The sequence below is a fragment of the Saimiri boliviensis genome, chromosome 2, assembly GCF_048565385.1.
Source record: "Saimiri boliviensis isolate mSaiBol1 chromosome 2, mSaiBol1.pri, whole genome shotgun sequence".
In the NCBI taxonomy this organism is placed as follows: domain Eukaryota; kingdom Metazoa; phylum Chordata; class Mammalia; order Primates; family Cebidae; genus Saimiri; species Saimiri boliviensis.
The window spans coordinates 233,256,372-233,278,144 of NC_133450.1; the positions used below are offsets into that span (position 1 = coordinate 233,256,372).

The following is a 21,773-nucleotide window of genomic DNA, read 5'->3' on the forward strand; positions in this document are numbered from 1 at the left end:
ATGTATGAATCATGAAAGAAGAATGGATGATCATGGGAAACATTTAGCTTTTCAAAGTTTTTGGAACATGTACCTTAAATGCTTTTGGGATCCAGTAAAGGCCAGGAAAGACAAAGAATTGAAAATTTATTGGATTTATCCACTTACTTACATCATTAGTAGTAGGAATAATGCATCTCAAATTTGAGCACTTATATAAAAACATGTTTTTTAAATGGTAGTCTAGTATAAACTAGGATTTTATAATGCTGTTTAGATATTTTCACATTACTTTGTTTTGACTGTAGACATTCAATCTTACTTGTTACTTATTATATGTAAGATTTTGAACATCCTTGCTTAAAATATCAAATTTCTTCAAAGTTAATATTAAACCAATACTTAGGTTCCTTTACACATTGTTGAGACAGACTATAAGTGTAGATGTACTTTAGTTTATATGTTGTACTGACAGAAGTTAAGAGTATGACCCTATAGGTAATCTTTTTAAGCAAATAAAACTGTTCGGATGCTTTCCCAGGATGACTGGATTGCCCTCCAGGCGTATCTCTTCAATGCGGTCCCGGATGTAACTGGTGTCATTAGCCTTGCAGAATGTGTCATCTGTAATTGAAGCTATGTTGTTAAACTGAAAAAAAAAAGAGGAAAAAATTGTTCAGAAATCTGAAATCAACCTTTCATATGCTATGTAATGGGAGAAGGAAACATCAGCTAGAGGTCCGAGTGCCCCCTCACTTCACATCCTTGTGTCAGATTAATTAGGAAATACCAAATATACACCTGGAGACAAATACAATCAAGAGCAGACTTCACACCTACTGCTCTGGTCCACTTGTTATGCTCTGGATGGAATCTGGACTTCAGGACAGAAAAGTTCATTGGCCTAGTATTAATACTTTTGATAAGCAGGCATTTAGCTTTCATACTACTATAGTTATCTAACCAAAATGTGTATGTGAATAAGTGAGATTCCCAATGAGACATAAGATTTTGACTCATAGGTAATTAGAGTCAGATATTGTGAAAGGAACCATCATACCTGAAGATGAATTACACGTAGACTTTCTGGTAAATTAAGAGGTACGGATTCCAGGGCATTGTGGTCCAAGTAGAGGAAGGTGAGGTTATTCAGTTTCTGTAAGGAAAATTTCATGTGAGTGCTATTGAGGTTCCATACATTCTTTCACAAGATTCAAGCATTATATATGTGCATATGAGTATGTGTCTCTATACAGACTTGCATATTGACATAAATACATCAATAGTATCAATTGTTCATATGGTAGTTTCTTCTTTGTTTTTTTTCTGGTTTCGCATGTAGTGTAGTTTAGTCCTTTATGACAGCTAGTGGAATTCTGCCACATATCCTGCATTTCTGTCCATTTATCTGTCTGATCTCTGAGTATCCTTGCTTAAAATATCAAATTCCTTCAAAGTTAATATTAAACCAATACTTAGGTTCCTTACACATTGTTGATACAGACTATAAGTGTATGTGTTCTTTAGTTTATATGTTGTACTGATAGAGGTTAAGAGTATGACCCTATAGGTAATCTTTTTAGGCAAATAGAACTGTTTGGATGCTTTCCCAGGTTGACTACTTCTAATGCCAACTCCTGGAGCCCTTAGGGTTTGTCTTGATAGGAGCTAATGAGATGAGTTCCTACGTGGGACTGAATTTTGACCCTGGTGCTGCCATAACCTCTCCTGTACTTCTGGAGCTTCCCATCTCAGCTCCACCAATTTCTAGCTAAGTGGTTACTCCTTAGAAATGTATGTGTTTTCCAAAGCAGTTTATTAAACAGTTAGCTTGATGTGTTTTTTCCTAAGGGCTTCATGTTAGATTACTCTTCATGATCAGTAACCCATTATTGTGTATAATTGTAGTTTCCCCTGCTAGCAAAATTAGCACAGGATGTGTATTGAAGACTAAGTGCAATTTATCAGTTCTTTTCTGTGCTGTTATTTTAATACTTTCTTAAGCACCCTACCCTTCCACCATATGGGCATCAAGCTCTGGTCTTCCCAGTGAGTATCATTTGATTAGGGTTAAAATAACCTAATTCTACTAGTGACTGTAGAGGCCTAGGACATTAAATAAAACTACAGGGCAACTGAGTTTATTATTTTCTTTTCTTTTTTTTTTAGAGACAGAGTCTCACTCTGTTGCCTAGGGTGGAGTACAATGGCACAATCTTGGCTCACTGCAACCTCTGCCTCCCAGGTTCAAGCAATTCCCCTGCCTCAACCTCCTGAGTAGCTGGGACTACAGAGGCACATTGCCACGCCTGGCTAATTTTTTGTATTTTAGTAGAGACGGGGTTTCACCATGTTGCTCAGGCTGGTCTTGAACTCCTGAGCTCAGGCAATTTGCCCGCCTTGGCCTCCCAAAGTGCTAGGATTACACATATGAGCCACTGTGCCCTGCTGAGTATATTATTTTCATACCAACTTGTCATAAATCCCTTCTATAATATTTGTGTAAACCCAAAAATATGCAAACATTGTTTTTGTGAAATGTTGATCAGCTTTTTTTTTTTTTTTTTTCTCTCTGGACTGAGTCTTGCTCTATAGCCCAGGCAGGAGTGCAGTGGTGCCATCTCAGCTCACTGAAACTTCCGGCTCCTGGCTTCAAGTGATTCTCGTGCCTCAGCCTCCCAAGTAGCTGGGATTACAGGCGCCCACCACCATGCCTGGCTAATTTTTGTATTTTTAGTAGAGACAGGGTTTCACCATGTTGGCCAGGTTGGTCTTGAATTCCTAACCTCAAGTAATCTGCCTGCCTTGGCCTCCCAAAGTGTTGGGATTACAGGCGTGAGCCGCTGAGCCTGGACTGATTAGCTCTTATAGGTCTTTAACATGTAAATTATTCAAAGACTAACCAATTCAAATTAATTTTTTCAAATTACAACTTAAAAAAACCTGGCATGGTGGCTCATGCTTGCAATCCCAGCACTTTGGGAGGCTGAGGCGGGCGGATTACCTAAATTCAGGAGTTTGAGACCAGCCTGGCCAACATGGTGAGACACTGTCTCTACTAAAAATAGAAAAATTAGCTGGGCATGGCAGCATGTGGCTTCAGCTACTTGGGAGGCTGAGGCAGAAGAATTGCCCAAACCTGGGAGGCAGAGGTTCCAGTGAGCCAAGATCGCACTGCTGCACTCCAGCCTGGGCAAAAGAGTGAGACTCCATCTCAAAAAAAAAAAAAAAAAAATGGAAAAGAAAAAAGGATGTCTGCTTTTAAAAAGTTCTCTACAAGTCCCTTAACTTCTAAGTTCCTTACAGGAAACATCAGATGAACTCTGATGTAACTTTGAAATGTCCCTTAAAGGTGAAAAAAGATACCTTAATTGTAAAGAAAAATAAAAGGAAAAAAATGGGCTATTTCTTCACTTTCTAACAGACTGTGTATTTTTGGACAGATTCTGCCTTTGTGTAATTATCATAAACTTTATGATAATGAATATTTGCTAAGTTTTAGGTCCTATCTGAAGTCACCTTTAGAAGCAAGAAACCTTCCTTGCCTTTTGAATGAGGTTATGTCTGTTACCAGCATCTCATCATTTTATCTGGGGAATGATTACATCAGAGCTATGGAAATCCTGGGCTAAAGTGATTACTTTTGTAGAGCATGCATTTTGAGACAAACCGTTTACCTAAATGGAAGTAGATTACCTTCCCTTTTTCCTACATAGTATTTGCTTGAATTGTTAAATTGAGAAATATATTTAATTCTTACTACATATAAAATTTTGTTTTACATGCTATCATGAAATTCAAAGGAAAATCTCCCTGTAGAATTTCACAGTCTAAAAGTTCAAATATTAAAAGTCAAATTCAATGTTTACTTTTTGGACCTTTATTTTTGTCTGGTATTTATAATTTGCTAACATTGTAAGGAAAAAGAAACACAGGAAAGGCCCCATTTTGAGCTTTCGTAGACTGTAAGTGCCACGAGGGGGTCAACCATGTCTGTCTAAATAAATATTCGCTGTATGAACAAGTAGAAAAATGAGGAACAATATAGTCCCATGAAATAAGATAAAGGTTATGTATTTTAACTGAGATACAGGTATAAGCTAGGCCAAAGGAGCCTAATGGGATGGTTACTTATTATGCAAATAATGTCTTCCTTTATTAAATCAAAATAGTTTGTAAGTGTAATCAAAACACAATTCTACACCAAAGTTTCTCTCTTTATTTTTTCTGTTTTTGAGATGGAATTTCGCTCTTCTTGACTAGGCTGGAGTGCAATGGCATGATGTCAGCTCACTCCAACCTCCACTTCCTGGGTTCAAGCAATTCCCCTGCCTTAGCCTCCAAGTAACTGGGATTACAGGCATGCGCCACCATGTCCAGCTAATTTTCTATTTCTGGTAGAGATGGGGTTTCTCCTGTTTGTCAGGGTCATCTTGAACTTCCTACCTCAGGTGATCCGCCTGCTTTGGCCTCCCAAAGTGCCGGGAATACAGGCATGAGCCATCGCGTCTGGCCAGTTTCTCTTTTAGCTATCATTATTATCTCTCATACTATGCTTAGTTTTACTATAAAATACTTACTTTGAATGCGTTTGCTTTGATTCCTCTACTCTTGATTTTGTTGTATTTTGCATTAAATAAAGTGAGCTTGGGAGGAAGAACTGGAAGTTTTAGTAGTTGATTTTCAGCAAGTGAAAGTTCTTCTAACAGAGAAAGTTTTGAAAAAGTACCATCTTCTATATCTTCTATCAAATTTCCCGTAAAATCAAGTCTTCTTAAGTTAGCTTGAGGGAAAAATATACAAAAAATAACTAAATAAGTAAAATTCTTATTGTATGGACTGAAGAAAAGCATTTTTTTTTAACAGATCACTCAAATCTTTCATTTTTAGTACACGGTAGAGTATCTACAACTCATAGCCCAGTAAAGCTTTGTCGAATGATCACTGAGCACCTCTTCTTGCCTGAAACTGCTGCCCTTTCTGACTGGAGTCCTAGAATCTCAGGCTTGAAAGTGATCTTAAGGCTGGGCACAGTGGCTCATGCCTGTAATCCCAGCACTTTGGGAAGCCAAAGTAGATGGATCACCTGAGGTCAGTTGTTCAAGACCAGCCTGGCCAACATGGTGAAACCCCATCTCTACTAAAGAGACAAACCTTAGCCGAGTGTGGTGGCGTGTGCCTGTAATCCCAGCTGCTTGGGAAGCTCAGGCAGGGAATGGCTTGAACTTAGAAGATGGAGGTTGCAGTGAGCCAAGATCACGCTACTGTACCCCGGCCTGGGTGGTAGAGCAAGACTCCATTTCAAAAAAAAGAAAAAGAAAGAAAGAAGTGATCTTAAAGTTAATCAAGTCTTTTAATCTTTCTCTCTTCAAATTCCTCAGGATGGCCAGGCAGTTAGAAAGAAATTCTTGTTTCAAATCATGGAAAGTAAGCATTACATTTTATTGGAATCATGTAATATTTTTAGATATTTTTCTGGCATGTTGCATTGTAAATCTGAGTATGTTATCTTAGTATTTCTATGCCTTATCACTTAACAAAGACAAGGATGTTCCCTGATTTGTTAAAGTGACACAGATTGAGAGAGAAATTCAGGGGGGGGGTGTGTGTGTGTGTGTATACTGTGTGTGCATTGCTTATATCTGGGATAATTGGGAAATACAATTGCTTCTTATTCACAGGAGTTATGTTCTAGAAAATTACCACAAGGGCTGAATTTGTGAATACTGAACCATTATTCCTAGGAGAAATACAGGGTTACGTCCCTGTGAGCCTCTGGACACACATTTCCATCAACTAATTAGTACATATATGTGTTTTTGCTTAAAGATAACTCGCTTCATATATATTGTTGAATCATTAATATTGCACTATAACTCTTACCTGAACAAACCTTATCTAACGTATTTTCTCTGCAGGCATGTCACACCCTTTTTGTGCTTAGGGATGTTAGACATCACTTCAGCATCATGTGTTGGGTCATGTTAAACAGCAAAATCAGGCCAGATGCAGTGGCTTATGCCTGTAATTCCAGCGCTTTGAGAGGCCAAGGTGGGCAGATCACTTACGGTCAGGAGTTCAAGACCAGCCTGGCCAACACAGCACAACCCTATCTCTACTAAAATTGCACACACACACACACACACACACATACACATAAAAGTAGCCTATGTGGTGGTGCATGCCTGTAGTCCCAGCTACTTGGGAGGCTGAGGTACGAGAATCCCTTGAACCTAGGAGGTAGAGGCTGCTGTGAGCCTAGATTGTGCCTCTGCACTCCAGACTGGGTGACAGAGCAAGACCCTGTCTCAAAACCAAAAAAACCCCCAAAATCAATAAACAGGAAAAGTATAAACAAAAAGCAAAAAAAAAAAAAAAAAAAGTGAAAAACATGTCATTAAATAGGCTGTGAACAGGGCATTCATTTACAGTATGAGAACTGGAACCAGAAGACAGTGTTACTGTGTTCAACATGAAATGGGAATATGCATGTCAAGTAACTCAAATTTTTTACCGCTTTGAGCATGTCTGAGAATGACCATGAAAGTACCATGTGTATTAATTTTGGGGTTATAAATTAATTTTAGCAACTGGGTTAATTCACAAATATGGAATCCACAAATAACAAAGATCAACTATACTTAAATCCACATTTGGAATCTATCAGTGGCAGCATGGATCTGGTTATGGTTACTCTCATAAATGTGTAGTGGGGCCAGTATGCATTTCTCGGTGTTATTTTCTTCAGAACTCTTGACAATATTAGGAATCTAGAACAGTGACAAGAAATTAATGATCTAGGATTGGGATTTGGTACTGCATAAATGGAGGATGCCAGTGTGCTTATGGCAACACTCCAATTGAGTTAAGGTTTGCTGGAAGTTCAAGATTGATAATGACCTGGTAAAGAATTAAATACCACTGTTCTCAACACTATTTCCATATTAGAATCATCCAAGGAGTTTGTTTGTTTTTGATGATGTTGCCTGGGCCCTAATCCACATCTGAATTACAACCCCTAGAAAGTAGGACCTGGTTTCAGTATTTAAAAAATACTTCCCTGCCTGGCACGTTGGCTCACACTTGTAATCCCAGCACTTTGGGAGGCAAGGGTGGGCAGATCACAAGTTTAGGAGTTCAAGACCAGCCTGGCCAACATGGTGAAACCCCATCTCTACTAAAAATACAAATATTAGCCAGACATGGTAGGTGAAAGCGATTCTTTCACCTCAACCTCTCAAGTAGCTGGGACCACAGGCATGTGCCACCATGCCCAGCTAATTTTTGTATTTCTAGTAGAGACAGGGTTTCACCATGTTGGCCAGGATGGTCTAGATCTCTTGACCTCGTGATCCGCCCACCTCGGCCTCCCAAAGTGCTGGGATTACAGGTGTGAGCCACTGTACCTGGCCAGTTTCTGTGTTTTTATAGTGCAGGTAGATAATAAAACATTGTGGTTGGAGAAGCATCCCAGTTATACTGGTGTTACTCAGTGTCTAAAGCAAGAGATCCTGAAGTATAGGAATTGAGAAGATATAGTTACTGTATGTTAGATGGGCTGTCAACATAGCCACTGAAGTCACCAGTAAAGAAAGATCACAGGATCTGTCTGAATGGAAAGATGATTCACCAACAAATGAATGGACTTTTGTGAAACGAGTTAGATGCTTATGTACTCCAAGTGACAAACCTATATGTAACAGGCAGCAACTATATAGAAACGTGTTTGTTTATATGAGTTAAATACTAATATGAGTTAATACTAATATCATATTTCAGCTTAACTTACGTATGTCTGCAAAATCTTTGGCAGTCAGCTTTTTAATTTTGTTGAATCGTGCGTAAAGATAGGCTGATTCCTTTGGCAAGGGTGGTACAGCATCAATGTCAACTTCTTCACAGTATACAGAGCCACTTAAACAAACACACAGCAGACACGTGGGCATTTCTAAATTGGAAAATAAAATCATAAGATAAACAATAGTTTGAAAATATTTGGCCTCTACTGGGTAAAATTATTGCTGTTATGAATGCTATTACTAATTTGAAGAGTTGTTTTACAGAATCATAAGAAATCATACTCATATTAAATTTGTTGTGTGAGAAACATATTTCAGATTGGTCAGAGTAGCTAGACTTTAGTAACCACTAGTTAAATAAAGAAACCATTAACTTGAAAATTAGAGTAATTGTAGGTACTGTTTGGATCCCATAGCACCCCAACTCATCCATTAAATTTACTTGTCATGCCTCTTGGAACATTCCTTAGTCTTTGTTTTTTATACCTTTTCCTGTTTTTGAAAAGTGTAGGGCTTTTTTTTACTTTAGTTTTATTTTTCAGGGCATTTATTTTGCAGAATGTCTTTCAGTTGGCAGAGGTTTCTCATTTTTGGCAGGAGTACCATGGATCCTCAGTGCTGTGTATCCAAAAGCACATGATATCTGTTTATCCTATTCTTGATAATATCTTTGGTCACTTGGTTCAAGTAGTATTCATCATGTTTCTCACTGAGTAAAGTTACTCTTTTTTACTTCATAACTAATAAGTAATTCTGGAGAAGTACTTTGAGAATCTAAATGTCTGATGTGACATTGTACTTTCACATACTAGTTTTAGCATCCATTGATGATTCTTACCTCAATTGTTTGTGACTAACCAAATAGTGATTTTGTAATTCATTTTTATTTTTCTAATTCATTATTTCAATAATTCATTATTATTAAACATTTGTTAGTTGGTATTCTCTTCTTATTTTTTATGTCAATATGTACTTTATATATTTTATTATTTATTTGCTTATTTATTTTTGAGACAGAGTCTTGCTCTGTTGCCCAGGCTAGAGTTTAGTAGTGTGATCCTGGCTCACTGCAACCTCCACCTCCCTGGTTCAGGTGATTCTCCTGTCTCAGCCTTCCGAGTAGCTGGGATTACTGGCACATGCCACCATACCTGGCTAATTTTTTTGTGGAATTTTTAGTACAGACAAGTTGTACCATGTTGGCCAGGCTGGTCTTAAACACCACCTCAAGTGATTTGCCGGCCTCAGTCTTCCAGAGTGCTGAGATTACAGACGTGAGCCACTGCACCTGACCTATTTTGATATATTTTAAATATATCAAATAAACATGTCAAATTTTATTTTTTGAATTTTTTTTTGTTGTTGTTTGTTTTGAGATGGAGTCTCGCTCTGTTGCTCAGGCTAGAGTGCAGTGGCACTATCTTGACTCACTTCAGTCTCTGCCTCCTAGGTTCAAGCAAGTCTCCTGCTTCAGACTCCCAAGTAGCTGGGATTATAGGCATGTGTACCACACCCAGCTAATTTTTTTGTATTTTTAGTAGAGACTGGGTTTCACCATGTTGGCCAGGCTGGTTTCAAACTCCTGACCTCAGGTGATCTGCCCACCTCGGCCTCCCAAAGTGCTAGGATTACATGTGTGAGCCACCACTCCCAGCCTATTTTTTGAAATTTTAATTGATATTTTTATATCAATATGAACTGTGTCTTGTGAATTATAACCCATGTTTAACAATCAAATTGTCACAGATTAGCCAGTGAGTGCCCTTTCAAGCTTTTTTTCCTACTACAGCTTTTTGTGGTTAGTTGACATACAATTAATTGCACATATTTAAATCATACAATTTAAAAAGATTTTTACATATGTATACCCACATGAAACAGTCACTACAAGTGAGTTAATTAACATATCTATCACTCCAAAAAGTTTCCTCCTGCCCTTTGGTAATCTCTCCCTTTCACTCTTGTCCTCAAGCAATGACTGACCTGCTTTTGGTCAATATACATTAGTTTGCATTTAGAAGAATTTTATATTAAAAGAATTGTGTAGTATCTACTCTCTTTTCTCACTTCTTTTGCTCAGTATTACTATTTTGAGTTTCAATCTGTTTCAGTAGTTTATTCTTCTTTATTACTCAGTAGTATTCCATTGTCTCATTGTATACAATTTACATGGTCATTTCGTATGGACATTGGGTTGTTTCCAGGTTTTACTATTTCAAAGAAAGTTATGTATAAGTTTCTGTGGACTTAATGCTTTCATTTCTCTTGGGTGAATACCTAAGGAGTGGAATGGCTGGGTCTTATTATAAATGTATGTTTTATCTTTTGAAGAAGGTATCAAACAGTTTCCAAAGGACTGTGCCATTTCACAGTCCTAACAGCAGCATATGAGAGTTCTAGCTGTTCCACATCCTTGCCAACATTTGGAATGGTCAGTCTGTTTAATTTTAGTGATTGAAATGTAGGGCATGTTATAGTATCTCATTGTGTTTTCATTTGTATTCTCTGATAACTAATGATGTAGCATCTTTTTATATGTTTGTTTGCCATTCATATATTTTCTTTGATGACTTGTCTTTTTTTCCTCTCTCTTATCAATGTCTTTTGGAATTGAAACATTTTAAATTTTAATGAAGAACAGTTGACTCCTTTATAATTCATGGTTTCTTTATTGTATTTAAGAAATGTTTGCTAACCACTAAGATTTGACACTTTGCTTTCTTCTAGAAAGTTGTATACTTTAAACTCTTTACCTTTAGGTATGGTGTATACTTTGGGCTAATTTTTTTACATGGTGCCAGGAACGGTTAAGATTCTTTTTTGAAAAATTTTTACAGTTGTCTGCTTCTTTCAGCACCATTTTTGAAAAAGATTATTCTTTTCCATAGAATTGTGTTGTCACATTGCCAAGAACTAGTTGTTTACTTCATGTTAGCCTGTTTCTGGATTCTATTTTGTTCTGCTGATCAACTTTAATATTTTTATGCCAATACTGCAGTATCTTGATTCCTGTACCTTTATAATAGTCTTATTATTATAAATCCTACAACTTTGTTGTTCTTCGATGTTGTTTTTTCTAGGTCCTTTACATTTTTATATATATTTTAGAATCAGCTTGTTATTTAAACAGCAACGAAAAACCTATTAGGATTTTGATTGGGATTGTGTTGGGGACAACTGATATCTTAATGATATTGAGTCTTCCAGACCTTGAACATAATACATTTCTTCTTATATGTAGATATATGCAGATACAATCTTCTTTAATTTCTCTTAGCAGCATTATCTAGATTTTAGTGTAGAAGCCTTACATACTTTTTTTTTGAGACAGGATCTCACTTTGTCACCCAGGGTGGAGTACAGTGGCATGATCATGGTTCACTCCAACCTCGACCTCCCTAGCTCAAGCAATCCTCCTGCCTCAGCCTCCCAAGTAGCTGGGACTACAGATTTGTGCCACCACACCTGGCTCTTTGTTAAATTTTTTGTAGAGACATGGTGTCACTATGTTGCCCAAGCTAGTCTCAAATTCTTGAGGTCAAGCAATCCTCTCGCCTCAGCGCCTTCCCGTATGCATCTTTTGTATCTGTTTCTCTCATATATTTTGATGGATTTAAAAACATTTTGTGGGGAGGCTAGGTGCAGTGGCTCATGTATGTAATCCTGGCGCTTTTGGGGGCTGAGGTGGGTGGATCATTTGAGTTTAGGAGTTTGAGACCAGCCTGGCCAACATTGTGAAACCTCATCTCTACAAAAAAAAATACAAAAAATAGCAAGTGTGGTGGCACATACCTATAATCCCAACTACTTAGCAGGCTGAGGCAGGCAGGAGGACCGCTGGAGCCCAGGAGGTCAAGACTACAGTAAGCTGTGACCATGCCACTGTACTCCAACCTGGGTAACAGAGCAAGATCCTGTCTGTCTCTCTCTCTCTCTCTCTCTATCTCTCTCTGTCTCTCTCTCTCTCTCTCTCTCTCACACACACACACACACACACCATAAATAAATAAAAATTTAAAAAATTAATGCCCCCACTATTCTTTGAGAACTTCCTTATTTTTTATTTTTCTTTGTTTTTTTTGAGACAGAGTCTCCCTTTGTCCCCCAGGCTGGAGTGCAGCGGCGTGACCTCGGCTCACTGCAACCTCCATCCCCCAGGTTCAAGTGACTCTCCTGCCTCAGCCTCCCACGTAGCTGGGATTACAGGTGCCTGCCACTGCGCCCAGCTAATTTTTATATTTTAGTAGAGACAGGGTTTCACCATGTTGGCCAGGCTGGTTTTGAACTCCTGACCTTGTGATCTACCCACCTTGGCCTCGCAAAGTGCTAGGATTACAGGCGTGAGAAACTATGCCAGGCCAGAGAGCTTCCTTATTTTCTAACATTGCAAGATGTCCCAAACCAACCTTGTATTGTTCCTGCCCCAACCCTGAAATCACCTATCACTTTAGGAAGTATTGGTTTTTTTTGTTTGTCCGTTTGTTTGATTTTGAGACAGAGTCTTGCTCTTTTGCTCAGGCTGGAGTGCAGTGGCGCAATCTCGTCTCACTGCTACTCTGCCTCCTGAGTTCAAGCAGTTCTCCTGACTCAGCCTCCTGAGTAGCTGGGATTACAGACATGTGCCATCACAACAGGCTAATTGTGTGTGTGTGTTTTTAGCAGAGACAGGCTTTCGCCATGTTGGCCAGGCTTGTCTGAAACTCCTGACCTCAGGTGATGCACCCACCTTGGCCTCCCAAAGTGCTGAGATTACAGGCATGAGCAACCACACCCAGCCAGCATTGGTTTCTTTTAGTGGAGAATGGTATTAGAAACCAAGATGTAGGTGCTAGGATGCTCATTGCCATTGAGATCATGTTGCTTCCAGGCCCTTTCAGCAGAGAGAGCTAGGAAATAAATGTGTGTGTATATTTGTCTCTTTCTCCATAAATAATACACATACATGCAATATATATACGGATATAAACATATACATTATACATGCGTATGTTTACCATATACTCATATGTATACATAAGCACACACAGAGATAAACAGAGATATACATGTCTATATTTTTGTATCTCTTTATATGTACAAACTGTGAGTTAATACTGGTATCTTCTATTCCAAACCAACTCAGCATTCTTTCTAGCCTTCCATGATTTCAGATTTGTAATGTTTCTCTTACAGTGCGGAACCTGGCTCTTATTATTTACAGTATATTTACTTAGTTCTGGCACACACATTAAATAGTTCCAGTATTGCTAAGTCATAATACTGTGCATAGCAAACGTACTCACTGGGCCTCAGCATTCGTTTGAAGTTCTTTTTTGTCCTTAGCCTAAAGGTATGTTGCCAAACTGTGTTTAATGGTTACTTAAATTAGATTTTATTCTTACTTTAGAGTGTTACTAATTTGAAATACAATTAAGTTTATTTTTTTATGTTTGTATTCCAATTTGGGTTCTTTTTACCTTGTTCTTGTTGATTTCATTTATATATGTATTTAGTTTTTTGACTACGAAACAGCATTGTTCTAAAAATTAAATCTACATTTAAAAGTATACTCAGAGAACTGCCATCCCCTCTCCCACAATTTCTTTTTATCCTGTATTTATTTTCACAGAAATAAGCAGATACATACATATTTTCTTATGTCCCTTTCTTTCTTACATGAAAGACAGCATATTATAGATATTCTTTTGCACTTTGCTTTTTTTCACATAGTGTATCCTGGAAATCACTCCATTTTAGTTCTTAGAGATCTTCCTCATTCATTTTTACAACTGCATAGTGTTCTGTTCTGTTGGATTTACCCTTGTTTATTCAACTACTCTTCAGTGTTTGGGCAGTTAAATTATTTCTGATATTTTGCAATTGCAAGCAATGCTTAGTGATTTTTTGTTTATATTTATTTTGGAGTATATCATCAAGATAAATTTCTCAAAGGTGGCTAGGTGTGGTGGCTCATGCATATAATCCCAGCACTTTGAGAAGCCAAGGCAGGGGGATCACTTGAGGTCAGGAGTTCAAGACCAGCTAGACCAACATGGTGAAACCCATCTCTACTGAAAATACAGAAATTAGCCTGGCCTAGTGGTGCATGCCTATAATCCCAGCTACTCGTGAGGCTGAGGCAGGAGAATCACTTGACCCCAGATGGCAGAAGTTTCAGTGAGCTGAGATTGCATTGCTGCACACCAGCCCCAGTGACAGAGCTAGACTCTGTCTCAAGAAAAAAAAAAAAAAATTTCTCAAATTTGATTCTTATGTCAAAAAGTAAATGCATTTTTGATTTTGTTGGGTATTGCCAAATTCCTGTCTAAAAGCATTGTGCTGATTTGCCCTTCCTGCTGCAGTGTATGAGTGTCTTACCCCATAGCCTTGTTCATCGAAAATATTAATATGTTGTCATACTTCAAATTTTTTCAGTCAGATAGGTTAGAAATGGTATCTCAATATATTTTTAATTAGTATGTCTCTGTGTGAGATTGAACATTTATTTGAGCCAAATCATTTAAATCCTCTTGTGAATTGTCATTTTTCTTTTTTCTTTTTCTTTTCTTTTCTTTTTTTTTTTTTTTTTTGAGACGTTTCGTTCGTTACCCAGGCTGGAGTGCAATGGCACGATCTTGGCTCACCGCAACCTCCGCCTCCTGGGTTCAGGCAATTCTCCTGCCTCAGCCTCCTGAGTAGCTGGGATTACAGGCACGCGCCACCATGCCCAGCTAATTTTTTGTATTTTTAGTAGAGACAGGGTTTCACCATGTTGACCAGGATGGTCGCGATCTCTCGACCTCGTGATCCACCTGCCTTGGCCTCCCAAAGTGCTGGGATTACAGGCTTGAGCCACTGCGCCCGGCCCGAATTGTCATTTTTCTAATGGATTTTTGTTTAATCTCTTTTCCTTGATTTTTTTTTTCTTTTTCTTTCTTTCTTTTTTTTTTTTTTTTTGAGACGGAGTTTCGCTCTTATTATCCAGGCTGGAGTGCAATGGCGCGATCTCGGGTCACTGCAACCTCCGCCTCCTGGGTTCAGGCAATTCTCCTGCCTCAGCCTCCTGAGTGGCTGAGATTACAGGCACGCGCCGCCATGCCCAGCTAATTTTTTGTATTTTTAGTAGAGACGGGGTTTCACCATGTTGACCGGATGGTCTCAATCTCTTCACCTCGTGATCCACCCGCCTCAGCCTCCCAAAGTGCTGGGATTACAGGCTTGAGCCACCGCGCCCGGCTTTTCCTTGATTTTTAAGAGTTCTTTATAAATTAGAGATACTAGCTCTTTATCTAGTTATTTAATTGTAGTATATGTTGCAAATATTCTTCCCAGTTTTTAGTTGTGTTAGACTTTGTCACATGAATTTGTGGGGTCAAATTTATTCTTTTCTATTATTGTCTCTTGGTTTTGAGGCACCCTGTATCCAGATTATTTTCTAGTGCTTGTATGGTTTTGTTTTATACATACAGATAGCTAATCTATCAGGAGCTTATTTTTGTGTTTAAGGTATGGATCTAAATGTGTCTCTTTCCAAATGGCTATTTCTCCCAGCACCACTTTTTAAAAAACCCATTTTGCTTCAGTGATTTGAGTTGGTACCTTTATTATGTACTAAATTTTCATGTGTATTTTTGTCGGTTTCTGGACTTTCTATGCTATTTCATTGATCTTTTTGTCTGTTCATATACTAGTATCGTACTTTTTAAAATATAGAGTTTTTATAATATATTTTAATGTGTAGTGCATCTGCTTCCTATGTATACTTGTCATTGTTCATTGTTTTCCCTTGCTATTTGTTACATGTTGTGTCATATGAATTCTGGAATCCATTTTTCCAGCTTTATAAAAAAATTTATTGGTAATTTTAGCTGGATTGTTTATAATTTATAAATTTAGAAAGAGCTGACATCTTTATGATTTTGAGTCATTCTATCCAAGAACAAGGGATGTCTTTAAATTTATTCAAATTTGTTTTTACTATCATACTTCTCATTTTTTAAGCGTTATTTTCTTTTATGATTCATTTTCATTTTATTGTAGCAATATAGAAATCAGCTGGGCATGGTGGCTCGCACCTCTAATCCCAGCACTTTGGGAGGCTGAGGTGGGTGTATCACAAGGTCAAGAATTCAAGACCAGCCCGACCAACATGGTGAAACCCCATCTCTACTAAAAATACAAAATTAGCTGGGCGTGGTAATGCACGCCTGTAATCCCAGCTACTCGGGAGGTTGAGGCAGAAGAATCACTTGAACCCGAGAGGCGGAGGTTGCAGTGAGCTGAGATTGTGCCACTGCACACCAGCCTGGGTGACAGAATGAGACTCCATCTCAAAAAAGAAAGAAAAAAAAGAAAGAAATGTGTGTTGGCTAGGCTTGGTGGCTCGCACCTGTAATCACAGCACTTTGGGAGGCTGAGGTGGGTGGATCATGAGGTCAGGAGTTCGAGACCACCCTGGCCAACATGAGGAAACCCTGTGTCTACTAAAAATACAAAAAATTAGCCGGGCTTGGTAGTACACGCCTATAATCTCAGCTACTCAGGAGGATGAGACAGGAGAATCGTTTGAACCCAGGAGGTGGAGGTTGCAGTGAGCTGAGATCATCCCTTTGCACTCCAGCCTGGGTAACATAGTGAGACTCTGTTCCTCCCACCCCAAAAATAAATAAATAAAATAATTAATATGTGGGGTTTTTTTTTCATGTTTTTGTGTAAAATAGTGTTCTGTGATAGAGCAAGAGTAAACCAAGTACAGAGGTATTATTAAGTAGGACTTGTAATTTGTTATTTCATGACAAGTTTTCTAAAATTGAAATATACATGAGAGCTATTTAGGTATATATCTGTTTCTGTTCTGTGAGTTTCTTAAAGGTAATAATTCTATGTACCACATTCTGAGGCTCTACATTATATTTGGCAAATTATCAGTGTTTAAGTATTTCTTGAATTGATTTTGTATGGACAGAAACCACAGTTTGTGGAGGCTAAGCTTGCCCACACTTTGATTGGTAATACTTACCATCATTTTCTTTCTTGGGAGGTAATGGTGTTATTGTCTCATCATTTTGTAATTGAAGCCTTTTCTTATTGGGTATTCTCACAGTTTCTTTTTCCTATCGGAAAAATAAAATTTTGTTACCTAGGTTGATTAAGTCTGTGTTTGACTGTAAAACTGAGGGATCACAGGCACCTTCTTATCGTTACAATTAGTGGCATTTCTTTTGTGCTTCATTAGACTTTCATACCTATTTCCATTTTATTATTTATTAAATTACAATATAAATATTTTTTAGCTTGGCTTTATTTTAGACTATGATCCCCTTGTGTAAAAAAATTGGGTGTTTTTATTTTATGTCTTCAGTGGCTGAACTCAGTGCTTAATAAATATTGAACATATTGAAATTCCAAATGAGAGCTAGGTGAGAATTCCCTCAATTGAAATGAAAGTTTTCTGAGGTGAAACTATTCCTCAGGGTTTTATTTATTGATTGATTTATTTTACCTCAGGGGTCTTATTTGAGTTTCTCATTCAGATTCTACCATTTTGAGCTAGGCTAGATCTCCAGCCATGTCACAAGTCTAACTCCTGATTAAGGTCTTTTGGTCTCTTCTTGTGCTTACCCTTTACTTACCTATTCCTCCATTAAGTCCTGGCTCTTGGAGCCCTTTTATTCCAGCCTACCTACCCTGCTGAGGCCACTGGTATAGGCCATTAATTCTGGGGAAATTGGAGTTGATATAATTTAGTCTCTCTTTTTCCTGTTCTTGGAGGGTACATTTTCTGCCATTAGATTACAGTGTAGTATGTGGTATCCTACTCTTTATGTCCTTTGTAAGCATGTTTCATTTTAGTCTCCGTCGTGACTCCCGACTCTGCCCTTCACCTTCATTCTCCCATCTGTGTAGTGGTTGAACTTCCTCCCTTTACTCTGTGTTTGCACATCAAGTCCTTTTGAATTCTACTCCACTCCACAGATATCTTAGTCCCTGCATTTATGTTAAGATAAACTTCTAAAGCCCTGTAAAGAGAAGAAGCAGAGAGAAAAATCATCTCTAAACTCTTTAGGGACCAGGGAATCTTGAAAGAGTTTTTAATAGATTCAAGTCATCCAAGTGAGCCAATAGCTTATGTTATGATGGGCCTTTTAAAAAAAATTTATTTGAAGCTATAATTAGTAATACCTATCCTTTGTGTTTTATTGATGGGCAAAAATAATGCTATCATATCAAAAGCATTACTTGAAAGAAACTGTGGTGTTAACATTTGCTCATTATTTATCCCTGCAAAAAAGAAAAGAGAAAGTAGCAATTGTAACTGGTCAATCTTATAATTATTATCATCCAATTTAAAGTGGAGAAGAACTTCTGAAACAATCAGTATTGTTGAATTTCTTATTTTCCTCTGTGTGTGTGGGTGGGGGGTGGGGTGTGTGTGTGTGTCATACACAGTGGGCAACAGATACCAATGTGCTGTGTTAAATTTTTCCTTACCAGCATTCATTTCTGTGTGCCAAGAAAAACCACAGTAATTACTTTGCCCATAAAGGTGGGGAATGAATGATGTGGTATAATGTCATCCCTATAGTGTTAACTCAATGACAGTTACAGTTACTTGGTTCAAATTGATAGAGAATCTAAAATGTTAAAATTGATTTAAAAAGAAAGCCCTATACTGAGTAGGTTTTCAGTTTTAGGGGCTGTATGTAGATGGCATGTATAAATTATTGTGGGATGCTATTTATATAAAAATAACCAGTACTCTTCTATTTATAGCCTTAAATTTTTTTTCTATAATAATAACCTTAAGCTGATAATTCATCTTTATTTCTCCAAATATACATTTCCACTAATTTATTTTTGAGGCAGTACAACATTGCAAATATAGGGCATTGTGTAATATTACTTAATATATAAATTGCAACTGGTCAGGAATCATCTTAAAGTCTAGTTTTCCTTAAATTTTATTTTTTCATTACTATAGATACTGTTTGGTTACCATAGGTACTGTTCATTAATTTGGGAAGCATGCATACTCTAAAAATATAATCTTAGGGACAATTATGAATTTGTTTGAATTATTTAAAGTGACTTTCCCTTCCCCTTACCTTATCAGACACATTCAGGAAAAACAAAAACATGCATTTAAATGGGCAGTATTTTAGAAACTAAATTTAGAGTAGAAATAAAGTACCTTAATATTTTTTCCATCCAGGTATTTATCCTCATAATCTTGGCTAAATATGGATTCTTCAAAATTATCTGTTCCATAATCATAGATATTGCGTGAGTCCTGCTGAGTTGGTGGTGCTGGCTTTATCAGAGGCACAAACAGTAACAGGAGAAGTGTAGACTGCAGAGTCTTCATTTTAGCAAAAATCAAGGTGACTGGAAGTTAATAAACTAGTGGCCTGCTGACTGTGGGACAAAACTCTTTTTCCCTGGAAATAAAAATTCAGACCATCGAAGCAATATTTAAAAGCTTAGAGGATGTTTTGGCAGGGTGTGCGCAGTAAGGGCCAGAGAACAGTGTTTAACCCTTAGTGATCTTTAATTAGATGCTAGCAGTTTTTATGTATCAGTGAGCATTATGAAAAATAGTTTCAGAAAATAGTTTTATTTCTTCTCTATCAGAAATTCAAGAAAGATTGATGATTTAAGTTTCTTAATAATTAAGTGCCTGGGACAGACATACTAATATTTAATTGAAATATTCTTAGGATACCTGTAGTATAAATAGTTAAAATGAAGTCCCAAGATCCTGTCTCATGTGAGTTTAAAATATCATATTTCAACTTAGCTACTTTATAAGAACTCTTGATTTGTATTGGTATGAACAGAAACAAGTTCCAAGAAAAGTTTTAAAACTTAAATCTTAAATTTAGCATTATGAAAAGTAGTCATTAACACTTAACCTTTAGGTGGTACAGAATATAGGAAAAGCCATATGTTTTTAATTTTTGTAGTTTTGTAATTTTAATAGGTGATCACAATTTTTAGTTAATAATATTGTATTTTTAATTTAAACTATGAAAACAGAAAGAATAGTATTGCAGGCTGGAGAAAATACCAAACTTTAATCAAGGAACTTTGAGGAATATAATAGAAAGGATTCCTTTAGACTCATCAATGGATTTTATCTGGTGGGTACACATTTCAGACTTTTTCTTAAGTAACTTCGAGCAGAATCACTCACAGTTGCTGATGCTGCATTGTAGATGCCAGTTTGTCAAAAATCCAGAGGTTGAAAATGAAGAATAAAATGGATTTGTGACTTTTGCAGCACCCTGTTCCTGTCTGCGTGGATGTTAAAGTTATGCAATGATATATATAAGTACTTGTTAAAAATTAATTGTTTGAGGTAGCTGAAACAAACCGGAGATGGTCTTTACATTTATTAAGACGATTAGATGAATCACACTTTAACAAACAATATTTAAAATAATATGTGAAAAGTAAGCCTACCGTTGTAGCTGTTTTGAAGTTTTTTGTGGTTTTCCTCAATAGATGTTCTTGTCTGTGCATTAGCCCCAAGTGGGAGGGTGAATGAGAAAAGCTATGGCTTGATTTCAAACTGCTGAATAAAATTTCAGGGCCCAGCAGCTGAAGGGCAGTTTCCATGTGGTAGAGATCTTTGCCAGCATTCTTTCTCTAGGGTGAAATACAGTGTGTTGTACTGGAGAACTGTACTTAAGATATTTGTTACAACTGCTACACTCAGTCTGCTTTGACTAATTGACTGTAAACTTGTGTCATTTTATTGTGTAATAAATATTCATGTTTTTGTGAATATTAGTTTATGAAAATGATATAGTTATTAAGTCATGCTTTTCATTTTGGTGATTTCCCGGGAGATTAAACATCTGCTTTTTGAATGAAATAGAACACCAAATAAAAACATAGTCCATGTTGTTAATTTTATGAGAATTAAAAATACTGCCCTAGTACCATAATTAATATATAGCCCAGAAAATTCAAGTGTAAAAATTGGTTTTAGCACAAATTATTTTAGAGTTTTGTCATTTAGGTTTTTTCTCCCCATTATTTTAGTTACATATAAGAAAAACTGACGCATAAAAATTAGCTTTTTAAAAGTAAATTTGATTTATAGTTTTTGAGGATGATAGTAAAAGAGACTTTTCTTTGCTGAATATAGGAAACTTTATAAAATTACTTTAATATTAAAATTGAGTTTAAAAAGTTAAAGTGGCATTGTAGATACCATACAAGCAACTTTAAATATTTTTTTAAAGATTCACTTTTTTAAAATTCCTCTTTGGTGTTTTTAACAATCAAAATAACATTTTCTCTTTTAAGGTAAAAATTTAACAAATATGGATACGTGTTTTATTAAAATGAAAATGAAAGAATACCCATTTGTTTTCTTTTTTAGTCAAAATTGGTTTTAGAACCTTTCAAATCAAAGCTTAAATAAACCAAGACTTGAATACTGAAATTTTTATTTGAATGTGAATTGTCTTAAATTTAGTTGTGATATTGTCTAGCTTGAGTTGATATAAATTGTCAGTTTTATGACTTGAAGCATATGTTAAAACATTTTAAAGACTTTGAAATATATAATAGTGCAACAACAGACATTGATTTGTTTTGTATTGTGTGGCAAGTTAACAAGATGTTGAGAAGTAAGTTGGATAGATATCATGTGTCCAAATAGAGAATCTTAGAGATTCATAGTTTCATTAATTGTACACTTTGATACTTTGTACTACAGAAAATTATTTTGTGGATAACAACTTTCCTTGAAAAATTATGACCAGTGAATACGATGTTATTAGAATTCACTCATTTAATAAAAGTTTATTGAGCACCAGTTCTGTGCCAGAACTTCAGACACATAAACTCAGGTAAACACACATCAGTTTCTTCCCTCAAGGAACATTTATTGCCTCTAAGTTCAGTAAGAAAAGCAGCAGACAAGCAACTACAATACATGATAGGGCTTGCTACACAGAAATGTACAGAGTTCTGTGATAACTTGGGAGAAGCTACAAGCTGACT

General features: G+C 36.8%; 2 protein-coding genes across 2 annotated transcripts in view; one reads left to right on the plus strand and one right to left on the minus strand.

The window, feature by feature from the left end:
• Positions 1 to 21,773, plus strand: part of CENPP (centromere protein P) — a 290,099-nt gene that overhangs the window by 61,463 nt on the left and 206,863 nt on the right. The window lies entirely within an intron of this gene.
• Positions 112 to 20,413, minus strand: OGN (osteoglycin). Its single transcript, XM_003938204.4, is given in 8 exon segments — positions 112 to 628; positions 1,040 to 1,135; positions 4,560 to 4,762; positions 7,769 to 7,927; positions 16,777 to 16,870; positions 18,949 to 19,116; positions 20,220 to 20,365; positions 20,368 to 20,413. Coding segments are annotated over 8 exon segments (1,068 nt in total). The 5' UTR covers positions 20,399 to 20,413; the 3' UTR covers positions 112 to 457.